The 24,748-nt window shown below is 43.1% G+C and overlaps 1 protein-coding gene across 1 annotated transcript in view; it reads right to left on the bottom strand.

The window, feature by feature from the left end:
* The window catches only part of LOC122886710 (complement component C8 beta chain-like), a 53,053-nt gene that overhangs the window by 8,279 nt on the left and 20,026 nt on the right, over positions 1-24,748 (bottom strand). The window contains exons 3-14 of the mRNA XM_044219237.1: positions 19,301-19,440; positions 16,082-16,180; positions 14,040-14,171; positions 12,531-12,650; positions 12,033-12,071; positions 9,968-10,033; positions 8,123-8,182; positions 6,079-6,126; positions 5,699-5,807; positions 4,321-4,968; positions 2,427-2,554; positions 1,894-1,963 (exon numbers count right to left, since the gene is read on the bottom strand). Coding sequence (XP_044075172.1) covers positions 1,894-1,963; positions 2,427-2,554; positions 4,321-4,968; positions 5,699-5,807; positions 6,079-6,126; positions 8,123-8,182; positions 9,968-10,033; positions 12,033-12,071; positions 12,531-12,650; positions 14,040-14,171; positions 16,082-16,180; positions 19,301-19,440 — 1,659 coding nt within the window. The remainder of the gene's footprint in view (positions 1-1,893; positions 1,964-2,426; positions 2,555-4,320; positions 4,969-5,698; positions 5,808-6,078; positions 6,127-8,122; positions 8,183-9,967; positions 10,034-12,032; positions 12,072-12,530; positions 12,651-14,039; positions 14,172-16,081; positions 16,181-19,300; positions 19,441-24,748) is intronic.

Here is a 24,748-nt window from a genome sequence, read left to right as displayed (position 1 = left end):
TTGTTCATATTATATAACGTTGCCTTTCTTTTTGACCATTTCGATTCGGTGGAGCAGACCTACAATATGCCCAAGTGCTTTGTTACAACAATGACCTGTTTACTGTATACAAATGACCCGACAAGAAGAACAGTGACTGGACAACAAAAATAAACCTGATAAGGCATAGAAATGCACTGAACTGAGCTCTGAGCTTGTGGTTATTAAGCCGTGTCACATCAGTATGGGTTTATTCTGCAAATTTTTTCAAGAAACCAAACAGCGATATGATTCTAAGAGGCAAGTTGTAAACAATGCGACCTCAGCTGGAAATGTAGAATATCTAAAAACAAAGAGATGCAGGAAAATCTGCCTCCTATTTACTAAAAAAAACCTTTAAGAAGTAGTAGGACTTTTGCCGCTATTCTTAAGTTTGTCGACCCCTTCATTTCTTTCATCGGTCAAGTTCGAAATGAGTGAGACAGGTAACAGCAGGCTTAATTGAATGACCATGTAACACAGATTCACAATTCATATCTCATCAACCGAACAGAAACAAAAGACATTTTCCGAAATGAAAAATAGATGGCAGCAAAAGCGAAACAAACATCCAGACGTCAAAAATGGAGGTGCTGGTAGGGCATTGCTTGAGAGAAACACAGGTAGTTGGCATCCAAGAGGCAGAGAGCTATCTTATGGCACAGAGGCTCAGGTATGGGGGACTGGGAAGATTCTTATTTACAAAATAGATGTTTGGCAAATTTTGATTTCGACATTGATGCCTCAAAGTCATTTCAATGCCTCTAATGACTCGGAGTCATCGACTGAGAATTCACAGCTTATAAAATAAGGGGGGAAAAAAATCATATTTTTTGAATTTGTTTCAGATCTAGAAGGAAGCTGCAGAGAACAGTTTTGCTCACAGCTGAGTCCGCTGAATCCACATTAAGTCTGTTCATGCAAATGGACGAATCGGTGGAGCAACACTATGAGAACATTTGGCAAATCCATCTGCTGTGCACAGTCTTTGCTGGTGGCAGTTGACAAACTGAAGGTCAACCACATACAGTAGGACGCTGCTCCTCGTGAAAGGTTCCAAAAAATAATTTGCATCGTCAGTGTCACCATGGCTGTTTAACGTTTCATCACAGGTATAAACTCATTAATCCATTACAGGAGGGTGCAATCACCTCCTGTTGTAGGTTTCGGTCAAAGGTCACTTCCTGGTTGAAAGTTTATTTGATTGGACGATAAAGCCAAAGTCTGGTTGTCATGCTGAGGAGTACAGTACAGTATGTGGCCTCTGGAGGAAAGCAGATCCTAGGACAGCCAGCTTATTACAGAACTGCCAAAATATCCTTTAAAGGTTGAAAAAACAGAACAAGTCTGTGTAATCCAGCTGTGAGAGATGATGCTGTTCACAGTCCCTCATCGCTCTCTTCTTCTCTTTCTCATGAGCTTCTGTCGTGGCCTTGAGAGCTTCCATCCCCTAAAAGACAAACAGAAACAATCGGCCATATCGTGAAGCTGTATTTGTGCAGTTACAACTCTGACCACCAGGTGGCAACATTGGGCCTTCCTCATCTTTCGTCAGGGTGACGCAGAGAGGCATGATGACAGAAACATTGAACTAAACCAAGGCTCTTCTCCAATTGGCAGCAAACCACTCATCCGCAAGGAAAAAGGAGACAAATGAAAATTTAAAGCTAATAAAGAAACACAGAGCAGGATTAAGAAAAAATGAGAGAGGGTGGGGGAGTAGTTGGACGTTGGAGATGAAAAGAGCAAGGGGAGAAAATACATGAAATGATACAATGTGAAGGTAGCTGGTAGAAAACACAGGCAAATAAGATAGGAGGGGACCATTAAATACCTACTCAGTGTCTGTTGTTCTCTAGCTGTCTTCCTGTGGACCGCTCTGATCTTGCGGAGGATCAGAAGCTCCACTGGGCACCGGAGAGATCGACCTTGCAACAGCAGAGCCCTGAGAGAGAGAGAGAGAGAGAGGGAGAATGAAAGCTGTAAAATCTCTATTTTGCAGGTGACACGTTTTGGCAAAATCAACTATTCTCCAGCATTCTTGCAAAATGTGCATACTTTTCTTTCATGTTTCCCAGAAAAACACAAGCCAAATATTTAGGAAAATAACTACAATTACCTTGAAACTTAATGTTACCTTATTATATATGATCTAATCATGACACTTGAATCAGCTTTGACCTTTCATGTTTAATTGACTTGACATTTTTCTGAAAAAAGGGTAAAACCAATCCCATTTGGCTGTATTAATTACACAACATTCTACTCTACGTGATTACATACGATGTACTTGAGAACAGATCATCCATATGACAGTAATACATTATAGCATCATGCCAGTCGGTTTTCAGATCAAACGCTGATGAATCTTATTGACTGGGATGTGACCCAGGGGGGACGGCGCTCACTGATTGTTCCTCCTTGGCGTTGCTGGAGTTGCCCTCTGGGTCTACAGGGGAGTGATCTGTGGGGGGGTCACTGGCCTGGGAAGGGGGGCAGTCTGAAGACGAGCTCTGCTGAGGGGCTGGAGTGGATGCTGCGGAGAGAGGAAATAAACTTTGTTTACTGTTTCATGCTAACCTGCTCTGTGAATATATTTTAGCATCAAGCTAGTAACATGCATAACCTATACTGAGAAAGTAGTGGATTCATATCTAGACCATGACCTTTACTGCATGTCATTCCCTCAGCTTTCTTTTCTATTATACCTGACATTCTGTATTCTGTATATCATCAAATAAAGCACAATTTTCTAAATGGGCACATCCCTGTCTGACCTCCTTAAACCTTACATTCCATCCCGTGCTCTCCGCTCTCCTGTCTGTTAAAGTTAAAAAGAAGTCAGCTGACTGCAAGGCCTTTTCCTTTCGTGCCCCCCGTCCGCTGGAACAACCTCCCTGCTGATATCAGACAGTCTGACTCTGCTGAAACCTTTAAATCCAAACTAAAAACTCATCTTTTCACCTTAACTTTCAGTTAGTTGCTTATTCTTTGATTACTTCGGGCCTTGTACCTATTACCATTATCCTTCCGGTAGCTCAGTCTCAGTCTCAATGAGTCTATTATCCTGGTACTTATAGTCCATGTTTGTCCTGTTGACGAGAATACTGGAAACTTTCTGAAAACCACTGCATCTCTCTAACCCTCTGTTTGTTTGTGTCCCAGATAGGCACAGCACAGCACTGTGCCTATCTCCCTCTTTCTCTCTTCACCCTCTTTTCCCTCTCTCTCTCTCCCTAGTTTCTCTTCTCTTTTCACTCAGGTTTCTCTGCGCTGGACCGTCGGCCGTCCTGGGACCTCTCTCTCTCTCCCCTGGCTGTCGGTGCCTCACGCCAGATGTTTTGGATCTGGATCTTCGCAGGAGATTCAGCCTCTCCTCTTCTCTTCCCTCTGTGTGTGTTTCTTTTCTCCTGTCTGTGTGAATGGTGTGCTTGACTTTTGGGTCTTGTGTGTTTGTGTAGTCTGTTCTCGTTCCAGGTTCCATGGTGGAGAGGAGGTCGTGTGGCTCACGTCTGTTTAACGACGCCTGAAATTGCTTAACGTCCTCCCAGAATAATTCTTCAAATATTTTACAATCTATCTATAATTTTGTCATCCTGATTGTCCATACTGTAATTTTATTATGTTGGTGTATTCTGTTTTTTTTCGGGGGAGTTTTTCCTCATCCAAATTGAGGGTCTAAGGACAGAGGGTGTCGTATGCTGTACAGATTGTAAAGCCTCTTCGCAAATTCGGGATTTGTAATGTTGGGCGATATAAATAAAATTTACTCGACTTGACTTAACTCTTTGTCTTGCCAGAGGTCAAAACAGTGCTTTGAGCTAAATGCTAACATCTAAGCTAGCTAAGCTAATCTAGCTGCTAAGCAGTGTAATGCTAACATTTGCCAATTAGCACCAAAGTACAGCTAACGCCGATAGGAATGTCATTAGTTTTGCAGGTATTTGGTCGTAAACCAAAGTTTTGGAAAAATGGAAATTTTGACCTGATGATGACACTAAATGAAAAGTCACCACAGGATCACCACAGTTATTTCAATTCCTCCTGAAGGGAACATGAATGTCTGTACAACATTGCATGGCAGTGGATCGTATAGATGTTAAGATAGTCCAGTCTGGACCAAAGTGGTGGATTGACCGACAGAGTGACATTGCCATCCATAGAGCCAGGCAGTTAGAAAGGCTTATAAAAATGGTTCAACTGAGATTTTTAAAAATGCTTTATGCGCTTCACATAAAGCGGTACAGATGATAGTTCAGTAAGCTACAATTTTGTAGGAGGACAATAATTAAGAACACTTACGAGATTCAGTAGACGGTGATGTGGATGTACCTGGGCTCAAGGTCATCCTAGAGAGATCAAGGTCACTACAGCTCCCTTCCTCTTCCTGGGTCGAAGCAGCTGAAGGTGGCAGCAGCTGACTGCAGGCCAGCGTGTCCGGTACACTCATGAGGCCTGGGGTCCCACTCCTGCTCACGGCTGCTGACGCGACGCCAGCTCCCACGCCTGCTGCTGCGGCTCCTGATGTAGAGGGGCCCTCGCCTGCATCTGAGTCAATGCCGAGGCCTTCCTTCCCCAGGCTAAGCTGCCTCTGGAGCAGAACGGGGTCGGCCGTGTGCTGGGGGCTGGTGATGGCAGAGGAGGGGGCCGATAGGTCGCAGGCTTGGGGGCACATGGTGGTAATGGGTACCAGGCCTTGGAGCATGGCAGCTGGTATGGCGTGCCCCCCAACGCCCACGGTCTGGGCCGGCATGTAGGCCGCCATGGCCGCCCACTGCTGCTGTGTGGCGGGGAAAATGTTGGCCTGGCTCCAGATGACCGGCTGACCACCGGGGAGGACCTGAGCCACCTGGAGGGGCCCCTGCACGGGGAAGGCCAGAGTCTGAGCCTGGGCAGGAAATGGCTGCTGCGCCCACTGGGCCGCCTGCACCGGACCCATGGTCATATAACCTGGAGTAGAAACAATAATAAATAAAATGATTAAAGGATATTAAGGCAGGAAAAGGAAGTGGAGATTATCATTATTATGAGCAAACAATACATTTTGTCTCCTGTGTTTAGAAGTTCAAAGCATCGATTTTCAAAATTGCAGCATGTTCCTCTATTAATATAGCAGTTTTGCAATCTTTGACTAACAATGAGAGCTATTCAATGCTTAAGCAAAAAGGTGTGAATAAGGACAGCATTCTAAAGCTATTACAGTCTCAGGCTCAACGGAGATATTTTCTTGTCTGGCCTGTGACCCATTTTGGGCCCTGTTTCTTAAATTAAAAGACCATTTTAGTTGTACCATAGATTGTTTTACACAGCAGTCTGCGAGTCGTGCTGAATGACTTAGCCCATTTGCTACAAGTCTCATACTGTACACTTTACATTCCTGCAAAGTTTGTATGTTCTTGAATGTTCTTGGAAAACTTTAATGTCAGTTTCGCTAAAATATGCAAAACCACCCTGGTCCTTTAAGAATCATCACTTTACAGTATCTCCGTGGGTTACAGCGTAATCACACTGCTGCTCGATGTGTGATCCTTATAAAAACTGAGATAAATCCACATCCTGCCAAATCTTGGCAAGGCTTTTCACAAACTATACATCAAAGAAAGACATCCCCACCAGCACTTTATTCTCTTTTATGTTTTGTATTGTGGAAAGGATGCCGCGTTTCAGTCTGGGTAGCTACCTGACGGCACGGACGTGGGGCTGAAGGGGGCGTACATTTCAGCAGGAGTGTGCTGCTGCTGGCGGCTGCTCCTGCTAGGATCCAGTGTGTTGGCAGGTGATGGGGGCATCTGGGAGGCAAAGCACACACACACACACGCACACACACACACAAACACAGATGTCACCACTATCAAAGTCACCTAAAAGTCACCACGCTGCACATTTATCTTTAATCTGCAGTACTGTCGGACGTTCAGGTATTTTAGATCTCTGCAACTGTCCCAATGAAATGACCTACCATTACAGATAAAATATTATATGTAATTACTCATGCAATTCTACAAACTTGAATCAATCAACAAAGTTAATCAGGGTTTGGTTTTGTGTGGTAGTACTCACTGAGGGAGGTGTGGACATGTCGCCGAAAAGATCAAAGTGGTTGATATTCTGTGAGTCGAACCAAGGGATGAGGGAGAGAGAGAGAGAGAGAGAGACAAAGTCCGGTGATACATCACGACAATGAGATTTGCACAGTCATGAAACCTTGAATTCATCTCCAGATAGGGTATGGTGGTAGCATGGGTGGGTAGGTGTGGGGAGTGAAATCTATTCACAAAGGCAGTTTGTGCTGTGGATGGCAAGAAACAACTATCCCCTCGTTTCATTATCAGAAAATGGATCTAAAATGAATCTTTCATGGCTCGCTATAATTGAGGGGGTAAAAACCTATTCAGTCCTATAAATCAGGCTCTGATTAGATATTCTTATGTCTGCCAATCAAGAGGGGCCCCCGTGAGAGCCTGGGTTGCTTTATCATGCTGATTCTACTCCGTGAGCAGACACATACACAGAGGAGTATGTTTATTTCATCGAATGAATGAAGGAAGAAGCTCCTGGAACCACCCAACCGAGACAATGAGGCCACCTCACCCTATAGGCAGATGTGACCCCTGCTCTAGTCCCCTCTGTTCTCCACTCGCAGTACTTAAAAGAGAGGGGACGCGGCTATGGAAGAGACTATGGAATGGCTAAGTTGCATGAAATGTCTGTGGGGCCATGCACAAGCAGACAATGAATCACTGGAAAAGCACAAAAAACACACAGAACACACAGGATTTGCATGCTAGAAATAAACAGATACAAACACAACATATTTCAACAAAAGAAAGAAAAGGGAGGAATCACAGCAATCAGTGTTGCTGCTAACAGGGTGTTTATGTCCTCCTTGAATAAGCTGGGACATAGCGGATCGCACAGTTTGCACGGCACTTTGGGACCATTGAGGGGCACAGAATGAGTCAAAATTTGGAATAAAGTAAACATCGTACACAGAGGTCTCTCCCTGCAGGCACTGACACACATCAGGGGAGCTTGAGGCTCTCAAAAAGCTCCAACTGAATGAACAGACAAGCAGTAACACTTAGAGATATGGAAAGCGCTGCTACTTATACTGGCATGTGCTGTTTGGGTGAGATAGCGAGGGGGCCGGGACAGTTTATCTGTTTGATATGCTGAGCAACAAGCACACCAACAGCGACTAAGAGACAGACAGACTAAGAGAAGCACTTTGCTAGGGCTGTTTTCAAAAGTTGGGTGGAAATTCTCTCTGGGTGAATGTTTGGCAAAATATGCTTGAATGAATGTTTTTTTTTTTTTTTTTACAAGCGATTTGAGAGATGTAATAGCGTGGTCACTGCATGGTGGTGAAGAACTCATAAAACCTACCAGGACGAGATGAAATATATTTTCAGTTTGATGAAAGGGGGGAAATCAAAAGTGCTTTTTGTGCTATTTTCCGATCAAATCAATTCACGGTATGAAAATATATTGCTATTCATTAAGGTTTTATGAGTGTTGATTGTGGCCTTGATTGTATGTAGCCGTGACTACACTGCATGCAGCTCAACCCAACACCCACCCCACCTACAAACCTCTCGTCCTCATCCTCTGAGGAAGATGGAACAGCCACCCCTTTATACATCTAGTCAGTCTATTGTACCAGTCAGATGAGACCAGCAAACAGACTCCAAACTTGATTTTGTCTCTACCATCTGGTCCCGACATGCGTCCAGATTCTGCATAGGATTGGATTTTGGATACGAAGCCTGCCTCTCTAATGTCCTGTGAAATTGCTGACATGTCGGACTTTGGTCGACCAATCAATTAGTCTTATCTCTTCAGGCAGGCTAGGGATGACCAATGTAGCTTTGTTTCATCACCATCACAGACGCAGAAACCAGTCTGACTCGTCCTTGGCTTGGGAAATGCTTTTTAGAGCCTGTAGGCTCTAATACATAACTAAAACTATTAAATACAGTAGAGCATAATATTACAAATAGACACTGTCAAAGGGGACTTAAGGCACTTCCTTCAAGAGGATCTTTAAGAGAGGTTTGCAAGTAGAAGAGCAAAGAAACAAATAATAAAAAATAAAAACACCTACAGTCATGAAATGGCGTTTTGGGACATCATAGATCCCTTCCTTCTGCTGACTGGTTGGGACCTGCATTGGATTGGAGGTCGATTCAAACGTAAGTAACAGAGCAACACCTTTTTTTTTATGTTTAGGCTGGGTTATTAAATAACAGGAGCTTACAAGAACTGAAACATGTCTCTTGAAAAAGAAAAAGCTTACTACAACAATCTCTATTTAGTCCATTTTTTTTAGATATAATTTTATCTTTTAGAGCAATGGGATTATACTAGTTCTGCAGCTGTTTTGTTGAAACAATTCTTTTAAAATCAATATTGATTGCAAACAATGCTTGAGGATGGTGTGTGCTGGTTCTGTGAGTATTAAGAAAGCCTATTGTTATTCTGCAACAGTATGTCTCAACTGGTTCATCTGACAATACGAAAATGCCTCAGCTCTGGCCTCCTTTGTATACTTCCCTCACATTTATTCGAGCTATATGTTACTCTTAACCTTGCTGCGTTTCTCTCCTATCGCTCCCTCGACTGGTTAACTTTCTGTTACGTTTTCCCCTTCTCTATTGATCTTGTTTCATTCTGAGATCAAATGGCATGGCAAGTGATTAATCTCTCTCTGCATCTTTCATCTTCAGAGGAACGCAAGATACAGAGAGGCAAAAAGAGGAGGAGGAGGAGGAGGAGAGAGGGGGGGGGGGGGGTGGTTAGGATTAAACCACACGACAGGTCCCTGGAGTCCTAGCAGGTCCTTCAAATGGTCTAAAGCCAAAAGGTCAAAGTGTTGGATTTATAATAGGAGCCTGGTATACAGGCTTTGGGTGAACTATCCAGACTAAACAACTGACCTTGACTCTTCTGCAGCTGTTATAGATGCTATATGAGGCATCATTTTAAACATAAAGCTGCTCCCTTTTTATTTTTAACAGCGTTAAAGTTATAATCCTTAAGAGTTTCATGAAATCAAATGGTCGTTTTTTGTTCAGCAATAGCCATTAAGTGTATTACATTCTTTAATTACCTCTCTATATAGTAGTTTTCAGTGGTATTGGCGGAGTCCGCCATTCCCATGCTGGATTCAAATTGCCTTCACAAGCACGAGGGAGCAACAGGGCACGATACATGCATGTAATCCAGTGTAATTTTACATCATTGATATCGGCCTCACACTTTAGTGTTTGCTCTTTGCCGCTGCTTCACCTGAAAAGCATTCAACTGGCGAAACACAGAGTGGCTTTTGAAGAGGCCACAGGAAACGCAATGTGTTTGTCACCAAGGTTAGTGCTGACTGTGATCGTTCATCAAAAATGTGTCTACAAAACAAGACATGGTCATTTTCGGGGTTTTTTTGAGGATCAATTTTAATTAGGGAGTAACGGTACAAGAAGGAGCAGCCACATTGAGATGTTAGATGAAGAGTTCGGGTGACAGGCTGCACACCTCCAACTCCTGAAAAAGGTAACCAGCTTTACTGTGGAAAACTATTTATTATTGACTGACTTCTTAATAAAACGTGAGTTTCTCTTCTGTTGTATTTCTGACAAAGTAACTGCTCAAGTGTTTGCTGTGTTAAACCAAACCAAAGACTAAAATCTTACGGATTATAACTTTAACATGAAACCCCCTTCTTAATAGATCTCACAGCTTAGGTTCTTTCCTGATTTTATCTTCAGCCACATTAAAACAGAAACCTTAGTTTGATCTACTTCTAAATGAAAATCCTTTCTCCAAAAACAATCTGCACTTTGTAACTTCTTTAAGAAAGATGCTATAAAGTCATGTTGTTAGTACTGTTACTATTATCATCTATCACAGAGTATGAAGAGGGAGAGAAAAAAGGGGGCAGTGCTTGTCTTTGTACCTGATAAACGCTCTCCTCTGACTGGGGGCCACGGAGGGGTTCGTGTCCAGCCTCAAACACTATGTACTATAGAACAGAAGTAGTGGGCAAGGCGTAGAGGTGCAGAGAATAATGAGAGGGAAGACAGAGAGAAAGGTTGGCATATAAAATAGAGAGATACAACAAGGGCGTGAGACATGTCGAGAGTAAATGAAAGCACAGGGGAGCGAGGATGGCGTCGAGTGAGGATTGAAATGAGATCAAGAATAAAAAGGGTGTAAAAAAAATTAGGCATGGGAAAGAGGAATGGGGGAGATGAAGACAGAAAGAAAAAAGAGTGAGGTGGGAAGAGGAAAGAGCACAAGTATAATAGGTCAGGCAGTAGTTCAAGGCAATGTGGAGGTCTTAGCTTGAGGTCTCCTTTCAACATCAGCAATGTGATGCTCAACCTCTTTGAGAGAAAATAGACCAGGAGGTCAGAATATTCGCTTGAGATCCATGAGTGAAGTCTCAAAAGTCCTCAAATCGGTCAGTATCTCCTCTTAAGGTTGATGTTAATAAAAGCCTTTGTGGATCTCAGATTAAAGGAATAGTTTGACATACGTTTATTCACTTTCTTGCTGAGAGTAAGACGTGAAGATCGATACCTTTCTGTATGGTAAATATGTAGCTGGAGCCAGCAGCCGGTTAGCTTAGCATTAAGACTGGAAACAGGGGGAAACAGCTAGACTTACTCTGTCCAATTATAACAAAATTCGTCTACCAGCTCAGCAGTGTTAATTTTGTCAACGAGAACTATGACGAAAAACATTCGATGATGACCTATTTTTAACAACAAAAAGTGACCATTGAAAATGAGAACTGTGACATTTTTCGTCAACAAATAAAAACTAAATGATAATGTGAAAGACGGACGAATGGACAAATGAACTAATTACTGTTTCAATGCAAAGTCTTGTTCAACGACCTGCATCCGTCTGCGGAACCACACAGTGAGTGAGTGGTTCTGTTCAAACAGCCAGAATTTGGAAATGACAACTGGATTTACTGAGTAGAGGTGGCCTGTAACTGCAGAGCAGAGTCACCTGGACACTGTGTGTATGTATGTGAACAGGTAAACAGTACCACTAACCTGGCGATAGATGAGAACATCACCTGTAACCATGGTAACTGTACACAACAAAGATGGCGACAGCTGCAGCTTCAAAATGCTTAGAAGACATAAAAATTAAAAATGCACAACAAAAATTAGGCGAAGACTAAACTAAAATGTCTTTAGTTACATATAGCATATTAATTTGTGAGCTTTACAGGTGCTGGTAGGTGGATTGTCTTACATTTGGAAAGAACCAAGCTAGCTGTTTTCCCCTGTTTCCAGTCTTTATGCTAAGCTAGGCTAATTGGCTGCAGGCTCCAGCTACATATTTACTGCACAGACATGAGAGTGGTATTGATCTTCTCAGCATGAAAGTGGAAAAGGGTATTTCCCAAAATGTACTCCTTTAAGATTCTGGCCACAGTTTGGAGTTTTGTCAACCAACATCAACATAATCGAAAGCTGCAAATGGAATGATTTTATGCAAAACACACTTCAAGAGCAAAGAACAGAGGTGATCTGGGAGGTGGTTGGACGTACTACTGAACATAGTATTCAGAGTAAGAGTTAGTGTTGTCTGTATTCAGTGTGAGCAAACACATAGAAAAAAAAATCATGTTCAGCCAAATAAATGCACAGGGCAAAGAAAAGGGGAGGGGGGGACAACCAGTCAGGGGGGTATGTCTTTGGAAGAAATCAGAACATTGACACAGATCAACTTAAAAAATATGGTTTTACACTGCACTGGCAAATGGGAGTTGAATGGTTGAACAAAACTGTCCATTAGGATGGTCTACTGTGTATTACTGGAATGGTGGAATATCATGAATCATTAATTCAAGCAGATCAGTGACTGGAGAAGATATTTAAATTAAGGATTATTTGTTTTTTTGGTATCCAAGCTTTAAGAGTGAAAACAGCACCAGTGAAACTAGAAAAGCATCAAGGTCAGCAGTGTTTGGCTCCTGCTCTGTGTGCCTACAGACCTACCTGGTAAACCGGATCGTCCACTTCGTCCTCCAGGATGGTCTGTGCAGTGGTGGGACAGAAGGCAGATGACACATTTTGTTTTTCATCAGTAAGACAGTGCAGCCAAATTTAGAGTCTCATTAGAAAATAAATGGAGGAAGGACGGAAAACAACTCAGTCTGTCTTTTCCTGCAAGCAAGCATAATTACAGACTGACTGAGAGTGAAACAGTGATTTGTTATATCACAAACACCAACGCATACATTTCCTGTCACACAGACCTGACTCCTGTGAAGTAAAAACCCATTTAAACCTGTTGCATTTCCATTGTATTTTGATATCCAACATAGAAATCAATGGTGCAAACAAACAACCATCGATGCACTTCAGAGGAAGCTTGAAAGTGTTAAGATTTCCGTTGTGTGAATGAATTGCTGGCTGCGTTATAATGTGTGATTGCGTCTCTGAATGGGAAATGAAACTGAGAAAAAAAGCAGAAATGTGCTCAGAGTGTCCTACCTGGTAGACTGCCTGCTCACACTGTTTGTCCTTCTGGGCCTTCTTCTCCATCTCCTCCCGCTGTTTAATGTCGTAGATGAGCGTGAAGAGGTCGCGGAGGTCAATAATGAGAGGCTCCGCCTGGACGTGAGAAGTGGGGAGAGAAGGAAGAGGATGTGGAAAGTTAAGGAATGGTATTAGGGAAAGGAAAGTGGGAGGAAATGGACAAAGAAAAAAAAAGGGATGCAGGGAAAGAAGGGGAGGAGTATAGCAATGAGATCCAGGTCAGTGAAGAGCAGTGGAAGATGAACATGTGTAGGCAAGCAGGCAGAAACAGCGGTGGAAGAGGGGAAAATGGCAAATCCAGAAGATGCATGAGAAGAAAAGCATTGTAGGAAGATTATTTACATTTTTGGAAAATTATCTTAAAATCTTTAGGAATAACATTAGAAAACAAACATCAACAATTTAATTAATATGATTTTTTTTATGGGGCGTGACCTTTATGTATTTTATGTATTTCACTTTTGTATTTTTATTTTGTGTATGCATTTATTAATATATTCATGTTATTTTAGTCAGCCAACTCACATAGAATACATTTCATGTGAATGTAGAATGTGTGGATGTTTGCCGTCTGGCTCTGTCCTCGGCACTCCCCATAAGGAAACACCGAGCTCAGCACAGCAGAGAGTGGGGAGTGATGATAATAATTCATGCTCAATCAAAAACTCACACAGAAATTAAGGCAAGGTCAGTATCTTCTTATTTACTTTGTATCTATCTGGTCAACTAGTGTCTTATTGTCAATACACCTGACCTGAAAGTAATGTAGTATAAACTAGCATTAGAGTAGTAGCTGCATGTTAATATTGGCACAGGACTGTCTCTTAGATTAGAACAACTAAAGTGGCGTTAAAACTCAGAGCACTGGAGTAAAATGAACATAAAGAAGTTTCCTGCATCAGTCATTTAGAAACAAATCGACAGACAAATCATTTTTACATGTTACTGAACTGACTGACAGTCTACATCACAGCAATCTTTTTTTTTTTTAGTTTTTTCTCTTCTTCCTGGCCAGTTAAACCATTGTTTGTGTATTCCACAATTCTCCTGAGCTGTAGTTGAAGATTTGTGATTGAACAGCAGAGTGCACACCTGTAGACTTGACACTTGAGACTTGGGCTTGAGTCAAACTTGACAAAAATGAGGACTTGACTCCCTATGAACTTGAAATTTTAATCAAAATAAGTTTTTTCGACAATGCCAGGAAGGCCTTAAATAGCCACACAGCTTGAATATTTAATCGTTAGGCCTATGCATTGCATGGACTTGGTCTAAGGGGAAAATGTTAAAATCTTGTGCCGTTGTAATAGTCAGCCTTTAGAAATGTAAAAAGACCAGCATCTTGACCTCCAGTTTTCTTATCTAGTGACTGTGTTATCTTGTGACTTGGTCTGGAACTGCCGTGAAGGACTTGAGACTTGATTTGGACTAAAAACAGCTCTAGCAGAGTGGAAAAGCACTTACCGACTGTGCCGTCTTGATGGCCACAAACCTGTGGTGGCCCTCCTTCCCGCAGACATAGCCAAAGGCCCTATGGTCCCTGGTGTCCTTGGCGATGTAGCTGATCTCGTGGACTGAGTGGTGATGCAGGAGCACCTACATGGCAGAGACGTAAAGTGTTACAGGAAAGACCATGTGTATCTACAGCATGTCTCGCTCTCCTTAAAGATGCAAAAACGTATCTTGTTTCATCTGAAAGTCTGCCTTTTTTAAATTCTGTTTTACAAGTACTGTACACGACGTTGGCAGGAAAAGTAGGTCAAATCTACTTTAAACATCTTTGCATATTGTTGAGCCAAATGCAACCAACCAACACAGAGTGAGCCTAAAAGTCTCTGACAGAGGGAGGAGAGATTCAATGCTGTTCTCTATTAACCAGTACTTTATAGAAACTATTACTATAGAACTTGTAATCCAGTAGCATGATGTTTGTTTTGTGCTGTTGCATCAGATTGGGAGGCAGATGTCCATTTTTCTTTATTTATGCCCAGCGTTGATATCAGCAGGATTTAAGATGCTGTGAATATGGTGAACACTGAATTCAGGAGACAATCCCATTTTCAAAATCTACTGTATGATGTATTCACAACATTTTTGACTAATGGGCAGCTCTGAAACACTCGGCAAAAAATGGACACCCCCAAAAAGCTCACAAAACATATATAAAGTGTACTGAGTGATTCAGCTGTCACTCAGGCACACTCACCTGCCGCTCCTCTATTAGCAGAGATAAGCTTAGGCACTGGGGAGGAGCTTTCATTGGAGTATTAGTCGATATACAGCGGCGAGCGTCGCTAGTAACGCCTCGGATTAATGTAAAATACAAAACTAATATGACTAGTCTACTCGATTCAGCAGAGAATCATGTCAGCTTTACATAAAGTATTTCCATCTAAATGCTTGCTGACGCTGCCTGTGCTGGAGTGATCCCCATTTCCACCATAATAACTCAAGAGGGATATTAAGTGTGGAGTGTTATTTACTGCCAGTAATCAGTAAATAAAATGAAGAGCATTAGGGGGCATGATTTCCAAAACAACAAATGAGCTTGTCAAAAGCTGGTGAGCTGGTTGGTGGTGGCAAGAGGCTTAATGTTCTTTTTCATTACAGGCGAAAGACACTCCACTGTCACCACCAGTCATATTAAAAAGAGATATTATCAAAGATGTGTTTTTTGGGGGAATAGACGGTTGGTGGTGGGGTGGGGGTCGGCAGCCACGGAACAAACGCTGTTGCATAATTATCAGTTTAGCGCGAACGACAGCTGAGGTGGAGCCGTGGTGTAATTAGCATTAGCGGCAATGATCATTAAGGGGTGGAACGGAGTGCTAATTATCGGTTAGCACTGATGAGCAGAGTGGGCCTATCTAGCCAACACTGCGCCCCAGGACGGGGGAGAACCGAGCCCCTCGATCATCCTGTAATGGAACAGCAGGCCTCTGAGTCTGCCAGGGGGATGAAAGCCAGGATGGAGGCGGAAGCAGCCCGTCTCATAACATCACCATAACATTGCTCACTGTGCTATCATTAGCAGGCAGACAGGGCCTGAGTGATCTTAAGTGGGACCTGCAGCATACCCCTAATCTTACTACGGTATGTGTTAAACCAGTTTACCCAGGGTCAAATATCAAAAGCAAGACCTGTAATTCTGTCAAGTTCAATTTTTATGAGCTAAAGGGCAAACTGTCCTGTGGAAAGCATGTTATTGCTTATTTTTGCATGATATTTGGTAAAGAATTTGGATTTTTGCAAATGCAGTGATGAAAACTACACATTTCATTTCAGCATAACCTTGTGAATCATCTTCCTTCTGTGCAGGTATTGCAGTTGTGCTAATATGTCAACCAGCCAGGCTTACAAGATGGCGGCCCTGGCAGCCGTTGTGAACTGAACCGTGCGAGCGTCTGCCCTCTGGATGTCCTATACTGTAGGTTCGCACTGCAGCAGCTGGCAGAGGCCTCACGGTGCAGCTCTGCCACGGGCCCACTCGCTGACATGCTACTCACCCCTGATCTTTCGCAGTAAATCTTGATCCCGCCGAAGGAGATCGTCAAGAAGACTCTCTGCTTGTGCTCCCCTTTGGAACGTGCCGAGGAAGCCATTCCCTGCAGGAGATTAAAGGAAACGACATGAGGAGATGAGAGGATATGAGCTCAGCCTTCTTCTCTTCCGACTCAGGTGAGTGTGACAGCGGGAGATGGGGGGAATGGGGGGGATAGATTGTGTATGCGGTGGGGGTGACAGGAGTTACATAAGGTGTGATAGGACAGAATGTTCTTTCATGTGCCTTTTTTTGACGCGTCACTCTCAGAGGAATTCACGCATCGTCTTGTGCAGCGAGTCTTATTATTGCAGCCTTTTTTTTTCCCCCAAGCACCTTTTTTCTCTCCCTTTTCTTAAAGTAGGTCTACTGCACTTCAACGTGTCATACACAAGTGCTAGCTAACAACAATAAGGTGAGATTTGCTGACAGAATGAATCGCGCTGCTGACCGACCAGCTCGCTCCGACAACTCACATAGTGCTGACTGAACAACCCATCCAGTCTTTGAAGTTCGTTTTTCTCATGGATCTCAGCAGCACCTTTTTTCTTTATATTCTCAACTCTAAAAAAGAAAACAATTAACATTTCCACTGTGTTCCATTTGACGCGATGCGTGTGCTTGACATGTCTTTCATAGCACAAAGCCTGCGGGAGAAGAGAAGAGAGAAGAAGGGAAAAGAGAAGAGGAGATAAGAGGAGAAGAAAGACCTGCCTGCTGTGCTGAATACGTCTGACAAAACTGCAGGCCCAGTAACGCTGACGAGTAGTCCACCTCTTCTGTACATCAGTTACCCTCCACCTCAGATTTTTTCTTTTAAAGCTAATATCTAATATTTAAAACCCAAGCCATTATGGGTTGCATTAATCACCATCAAGCTCTGCTTCTACAGGGAGATGTCGAAGAAAAAAATGCCCATCCATCTTTACATACATACATGTATATTCATATGAGAAAAGGAGGAGCTGAAGGGATAAAAGGAGTTTAAAGAGAGCAAGATAAAGAGCAGAACAAGCAACAGGGATAAGGAAGAGATGAAGTAAGTAAGAAAGAGGCGGGCGGGCGGACAGTCAATGGATGTTGTCAATCAGCCATCGGCTTCTCCATTTTGTGGATTAGTCCTCAAGGAAGCGAGAGGCAGCTCAATAGAGACCCCATCCCCTCCTCTATCCCCTGTCCAGATAATAGCAGGTCTGTATCGACTGCTCCATTGACTGTAACTGGCTGGTGGCTGGTGACTACTGGAGTCATATGGTGGGCACTGCTGAAATGTCAGATTGAGGCAGGGAAAAAGTTGTTTTATTGGACATATCACTTGGAATGGATACGGGTGATGAGAGGCTTTGCCTTCTGGCTATACCGCTCTTCTCGAGCGGCTTCCCACACATTAAAGCTCCAGCAAAGTCTGTGAGAAGATACTTAAAAAGCCATGCATATACGTCCTCTTTTGGAGAAGGATTTATCCCGTAGCCACCTACTGCAAAGACGCTTATGTGCTGCTTTTTTCCCAACAAAGAGAGTGATAAGTATTTCCTGCCTTTTACTTTGGAGCCAGTAAACACAGCTGGCATTTGAGAGGATACAGAATAAACTTTTGAGAAGAGGAAGTATGGTACTTCTGAGTAATATGTCATTTATATTGATGACTGACCATTCGCTAAACCCTCTCCCCTGAACAGCAACCGTAACTAGACATTTCTCCACATGTTGAAGCGGTGTGCATAGGGCTCTTTAAAAAGTGTGGATGATGGTTTATTTTTTTTTCCCTCTTCAAAACCAATAATACAACAGTTAAGGTGAAAGGGATTTCTTAAACTGCGTGTTTATCTGCCCTAACATAAGCTGCAAAGTTTAGCATGTCTGCCTACCTAGCTTAATAGTAACCTAACTCAGCGTTACTTCCAAGGCCAGGGGCATTTCAAACTACATTATTTTGTGGGCTTACAGGTTATGTTAAAAAACCGTCCTGTTCACGGTTAGCACATCCACTGTTTAGTATTTACCCACTGGTCCAGGATGCTACTATGTCAGCGTAGGCTAACGTAAGCGCCTCAGTCCTGCTCTATTAGATTTGGGAATACACTCCAGCAACCCTAGCCAGAAAATACGAACAATCAAGCATAAATCATTGCATGTTCAAGTATATAAGCTAAGCAGCCAATCAGGGTTATCTTACAATTTCCCTATCATATTTATAATATTAGGAGTAACTAGCTCTACACAGCCATCAGTCATCATTTCAGCCGTCAAAATCGACGGTCGCCGGCTAGAAATGAGAAGCCTGCTTTTGTTTACCTCTGTCTGATATCAACGACCCATTGTTTTGAAAATTACTCAGACTTTCAAGCAGTAAAACTACCCCTGTTATCACTGTAAACTGCACATGTGCGAGAACGGAAAGCTTGACCGACGTAGCAACAATAAGGGGAGCGGGGGTTAGGGAACAGTGAATTTACAGTGTATTTTATTACACATACTTCAAAATAAGTTCAGCTATACTCAAGCCTTTCATCCACAACCGACTTTGCCACTTACTGTAGGGCTGAATTTGACCTAATTTACTTGTAAAGAACACACTGGCTAAAATATTATCTGGGTCACATTATTACAGTTTGCATATGTGCTACAAGTATAACATCATGTTGTAAAAATAGAAGGCTGTGACTGACATGAGAAGACATACAAGAGGCAGACAAATTGGTGGTGAGGTGGGGGAGGTGTTAGTGTTCTTGCAGTCACATGTTAAAAAGTGAAAATTTCCTTCTTAAGTGACATACTGCTTTAAGGTTCTCAGAATAGGAAACCAGTTTGCCTCCAAGGTCAAAAAATCTGTATGAATAAATGCAGAGAGCTTTGAGCTATGCTAAAAATATGGCAGCCTATTAGAGGGAAAATAAAGCTGCTACCATTTTGCAAAAGATATAAAACCAACCTTACAGTAGCTTTTTCTACATGACAAAGTGCTGCAGAATAATACGGTTGGACTTTTATTTGTTCCATCTGGTCAGTTCTTTACAGCGCTTCAGTGAGTCATATAAAGGACAAGACAGCTCCCATGACTCATTCAACAGACAATACAGGAAGGCCCGAGCATGCCTTTTCCAAATCTGACTGAGATAAGTGAAGAGGCTCAATGATGTCCCCAGACACACACACACACACACACACACACACAAGTCTGCACCTTCAGCTTCATCATGGAGTCCTGGCACAGCTTGTCCCCACGCGCCGCTGTCACCTCATCAATCCCGATCAGCTTGGCCTTGTAGCGCACGCCATCTCCACGGAAACGCTTAATAAGCCCCGCCTCAGTGCGGTCCTGACCTGCGGCGGGAGAGAAAGAGAAAAAATGAGAGAGGACAAGCAATAAGGCGCAGAAAATAAAAGCGAGTGATTACAGGAAACAAGGATGTGAGCTCAACTGAATCCTACAACTTTAGCATTGTGCCCTGCTTGAGGTATAGAGGCAACTTTGTGTGTGTTTGTTTGAGTGTGTGTGTGTGTGTGTGTGTGTGTGTGTTTAAGCCGGCTGCTCCGGTATAAATATTTATGGAATAGGAAATGCCGAATGAATAGCAAATTAGCAGCAGCGAGAAAAGATTGAAAGAAAATTGAACATGAAGTTGGATAAAGCCAGTGGACCAAATGAGAAAACAACTAGAACATTAAGAACACTTTACCCTCACCTATTGCAGGGCATTGTGGGGCATCCACACAGAAAGCTCGGGTGGAAGGTTACGGGGTGGCTGAGTGGGGGTGCTTATATCTATGCTTCACCCACGCCCACAGTTCCCATGGGTGCTATTGGTGGTGACAAACCAGCTTGAGTCGCTGCTATTGAGGGGAATCATCACGGTCCAGCGCTCACCCACAATCCACCAGGCCCTCCCTGGGTGATGAATGTTGGGTGGTGGGATGGTGGTGTGAGACAGGGGGGCATTTGCAAATGTGTGTCTGGATGGCCTCTGGCTTTATAATGTCAACCCCTCCCTTCTTCCTTCCATCCGTGTTGCTGATTATTCTGTCTGTCAATCTCTGCAGCTGCCATGACACCACCTTGACACTGACACCTTTCTCATTTTGTCTCTGCGCTGTCTGCCGTCGTACTGTTTTGATTATGAGGGCGCGAGCCTTGAGCGTCTACAATGTATAAACCTTCTCCTCATAACCGGAGCGGGGTTTGTCAGCAGCAAAACACTGAGTTCCACCACATTTACACAAAGAGATAGCTGGATTTCAAAATCAAGGTCACCGGCACCTTTGAGAATTTAACAGTTTCCAGGCCCCTTGCTCACTCAATTCTAGGTCATGAGCCCGCACAGTAATGGCACATTTAAGTGGCTGGCTAAGCTGTGTGCGAGAAGAGGACAAGGTTTAACATCCCTAACAAAGACTCTCAGGCTGCACTCAAAGACCATATTACACCAAAAGGACCTTATTCCACCCAGAAACACATGATATCCAAACTACAGCTACCCTAACACAAATGGAATTTCTTCTTCCATCCCTGCAATTTCCAAGGAAATTTGAAATTTAGAATAGAAAAAGAGCAAATTAAATGGCTTGTTGAAACGGAGAAAAAAATGTCTTAGTTCAAATGCAAGCACTTGTCTTGGCTATGCACACCCTCTCACTAATTCATGAGGGCACAATTCTCTAAAGGGGGGGAGGGCTTGACGATGCGAAAGTCATTAAACTCTCTAAGCAAGTGAATGTCAAATCTGGGTCTAATTCAGACTTGTTTCTCTGCCAGAGGATAATGAGTCTTATATACATCCACTGTGCACCTCTGAACATTAACCAGATGCCATGTAGAGAAACTGACATTCCCACGTTGATGGCAAACTCACAAAAAAGACAAACTGTAGACATTGCTATTTATGTGCTGTTGGTTAAACCCTGCAGTACAGATGCAAGAGAGGGTGGGTGGACTATGATAATCATTGCTGTACCTAATTAAAACCATCACTTATATAGTGACTGTAGTCTATTCATACAGTACTAGGTACTCCATCCTGATTTTACTGACTCATACACTCTGTAATGTAATGTAAAATGCATGCTGCTCCAGTTGCATTTTAAACACGATCGGTCCAATTCAGTGCAGCTCTCTCAGATGAGCTTTAACCAGATGTTCTGTGCCATTTGTTTCTTTACATACAGTGTGCCATTTCCCCTAATGACACTTCAGGAGAGATTTAGAGGTTTATGCACAGATCCTCAAAAAAAGTAGGCCTTGCATACCGAATGAGAGTCTTGACACAGTGGCATAACTCATACTCTACGTGCTCTGGGTTCAGATCAAGACAAGCGAGTGCGTTGTATTTGAAAACTAAAGAGCCGCGGGGCATGCTGTTTCATGTTGTTACACACTGTAAGAAAGGAGAAGAGAGCGGGAGAAGGTGTGTGTGTGTGTGAGGGTGGGTGACACATATTCCTCTGGCTTTCTGGATTTACAATTACCCAAGGTTGAATGGTCCTCACAATATTTCTGGCCCATAAGCCTGATCCTCATTATTTGTCTGACAGAGGGCTGCCTTAAGCATTGTCTACTGTTAGTCTGCGTCTAAGTGTATCCTACACATGGGACAACATGCCTGCCATTTGGGAGTCCTGGTGGTCTGAGATGCATGCGTCCAGGGTTAGAATCCAGCCTGGGACCTTTGTTTCACATCTCTCTCCCCCCAATATTTCGTGTTGCCCTCATTTTCCAACAATCTAATACACACTTAAATGCCATAAAATCACCAAATCTTCAAAAATGGAGCTGAGATTTAACAGCCACCGGACACACAGGCCCTGCACCAGGACCATGGAGAGAACAATTACTGTTCGCCCTGCTCCATACTGTTTCAGGGCTTGTCTCTGATCACAGTGTTGCATCCTCCTCCTTGCCACACTAGAATGGGGACAGTGAAGGGACAGATGGCAACAGATGGAGAGTCAGAAGTGCCCCTCCAGATATAAGGACTTGGCAACAAGAAACTTTTTGTTGGGGATCCGGGCATCGAGGCAGCTTAACCTTTGAACCTTTCTGAGTGTGTATCTGTGTCTGCCTGTCTCTTCCTGTCTGCTAGGAGGCCACACACGCCATCCATTGAGCTTTAATGAGCGTGTATGGCGATGCCTACTGAGCCATGCGTTCACCTCCATGCAGTGTTTAATGTTAACCATTATTTTGTGCGTCTCTGCAAAGGACATTTGTAGTGAAAATACTAGGTACGTCCTATCAGTGCAGGGGGCTGATGACTTTAAGCAGCAGTAAAGTGAATGGATGTCTGAGGAAGGCAAATCTGTCCTCGCCATCTGCCTCCCCCATGTGCACAAAATAACTTTCATAAGCCTCAGAAAACACACAGATACACATTTACAAACAGCAGCACGTGTTCACTCTTCCAACCCACACTGATGTCAAAATTCCTCTACTCAATCTTTGGCATTAAACACAAGATTGAGGTTTTGGTTTAATGGCTGATCATTAAAGCAGTTACAGAGTTAATGAGGGGTATTGTGAACATCATCAATGCAGTGGATAGACTATTGAATCACTGCAGAGTTACATGCAGGTACTGATGTGTGCTGGGTGGTGATGGGCGCGATCATTCGTCAGGTAGGGGCTCCACAATGCTGTTATCACATTCATGGTGAAGCAGTGTGATGAACGGTTGGATAAGTGTACCAGCAAATGATGTGGTCAAATGTGGGATATAGTGTTTGAATAGGGTGAAATGGATAGTATTTGCACTGCCTCTTACAATCTTTCCAATGTCATGCGTTCAGTATGAGAGGTGACTGGTGATTTAAAGTGCTGTTTGCCTCTCTGCCTCTTTCTATGTCTGTTTGCTGCGTCTACATCCTTCTCCCCCCTCTCTCTCTCTCAATGTCTCTCTGTCCTCCATTCCTTGTCTCTCTTTTTGAAATGAATCATTTTTTTTGTGCACAGATTACAGTAGGAGAGCAACAGTTGCCATGGAGATCGAGTAAAGTCACGCATGTAAAGCAATTCTGTTGATGGATAGAGGGGAGCTTTGGCTTTACCATGGCAGTCAGAGTTTGCTGCAGTGAGGTTTGATTTTTCAAAATGGTTTTGAAAGGAATGACAAGTGCAGTGACATCCCTAAAACAAAACACAAGATAGTGTGTCCAGTATTCCCCTAAATGTTCTATTTTCCTCTGAAATACTTTCTTTAAGTGAATTACGAAGCGATATGCAAAATATAAGCAGCACATGCATTAAAGGATTAGGGTGAGCAAACATGCTTATTAGTTTTCTTGGCTAGTGCTAGGTGAGAAGGCCGCCCTTATATTTGTGTGCTAAATATGAAGCTAAAGCCTGGAGTGTTTTTTCTTAGATTAGCATGAAGACTGAAAGCAGGAGGAAACAGCTAGCCTGACTATGTCGAAACAGCACCAATTGTTTAATTCGTGCACAAACCAAATGTAAAAATGATAATGGGGAGTTGTATGCTGGAAATATTTCTTGGCCAGGCCATTGATTTCATAGAGTCTGGTTGCCTGACAACCTTACAGTGAAGATAAGACTTCAGTCGATACCACTCCAAATTACTTGCCTGACACTGTTACATGAACAACACCGTTACACTGGGGGACATGTTCCTTCACAACACTATTGGCACTGTAGATTTTCAGTTAATCCCACATCCACCTGTAAATACAGCACTATTTACTCCTGTATGCTAAAAACTACAGTTCCTTGCCATTTTAGGAAATTATTATGCCTTTTTGAAAAATGAAACTACACATTTGTGAGCCATTTTTAAAAGATTTATACCTTCACGATGAGTGAATGGGCTTAGTCTTGAGCCAGAAAGTATTAAGAAACATGGTTGTTTTTGGCCTTTTCATGGGGATTGTTGACAAGATGAAAAATATAAAATAACGGGAACCTTATCATTTAAATCCCACCAATTTCTTCTGTTGCTTCCCACCCATATGAATAAAAACAGTGCTTTATCTAAATACATGTCATCACCCTGATCCTCAGGAGTGTCCTTCACCTGGCCCCAGCCTGCTCACAACCACCACTAGCTGTGCTGCCTGACAGTCTGCATGCATTTATGTTGCCCCATTTCCATTTATATGGATTTAAGAAGCACCTTTGCTGATTGTGGCAATGGTCCCCGCAGCACATGCGATTAACATGGTAAAAGTCAGGGGATGATAGCCTGTGGTGATAGCCCCCTCCGATTAGCTGCATGGCCACGTATGTGATAGCCCCTCGTTCTGCTCTCCCCCCTCCACTTAACTCAAATCAATGGGCCCTCCTCCAGTCTGGCCATTTATCTGAGCAAGCCGACAGGACCAGTGAAACAGCCACAGAGGACCTGGCCCCGCGGCCTCGTTATAGCCAGCCCGCAGAAGCCAGATTTACTGGACTAGCTGGAGTGGCTTTATTCATGGATGGAGAAATGAGGGGGAAAGAGGATGAAGGGAGGGAGGGCAAACGAGAAAGCATCCTCTTCTTGTTCACTTCCTTCCCCTCCCTGTGAATCTCACTCTTTCTACCTCTCTATCTCCTCTTCTTTCGTCCTCTCAGCCAATTCAATCCCATTTCAATCTCCCAGTGAACGTTCGGAGAATGCCTCGTCCTATTACATCACTTATGTTGTTC

The sequence above is a fragment of the Siniperca chuatsi genome, linkage group LG13 (assembly GCF_020085105.1).
Source record: "Siniperca chuatsi isolate FFG_IHB_CAS linkage group LG13, ASM2008510v1, whole genome shotgun sequence".
NCBI lineage: Eukaryota > Metazoa > Chordata > Actinopteri > Centrarchiformes > Sinipercidae > Siniperca > Siniperca chuatsi.
Note: the sequence above shows the minus strand (reverse complement) of the source record. Positions and strands in the feature narration are given on the sequence as shown.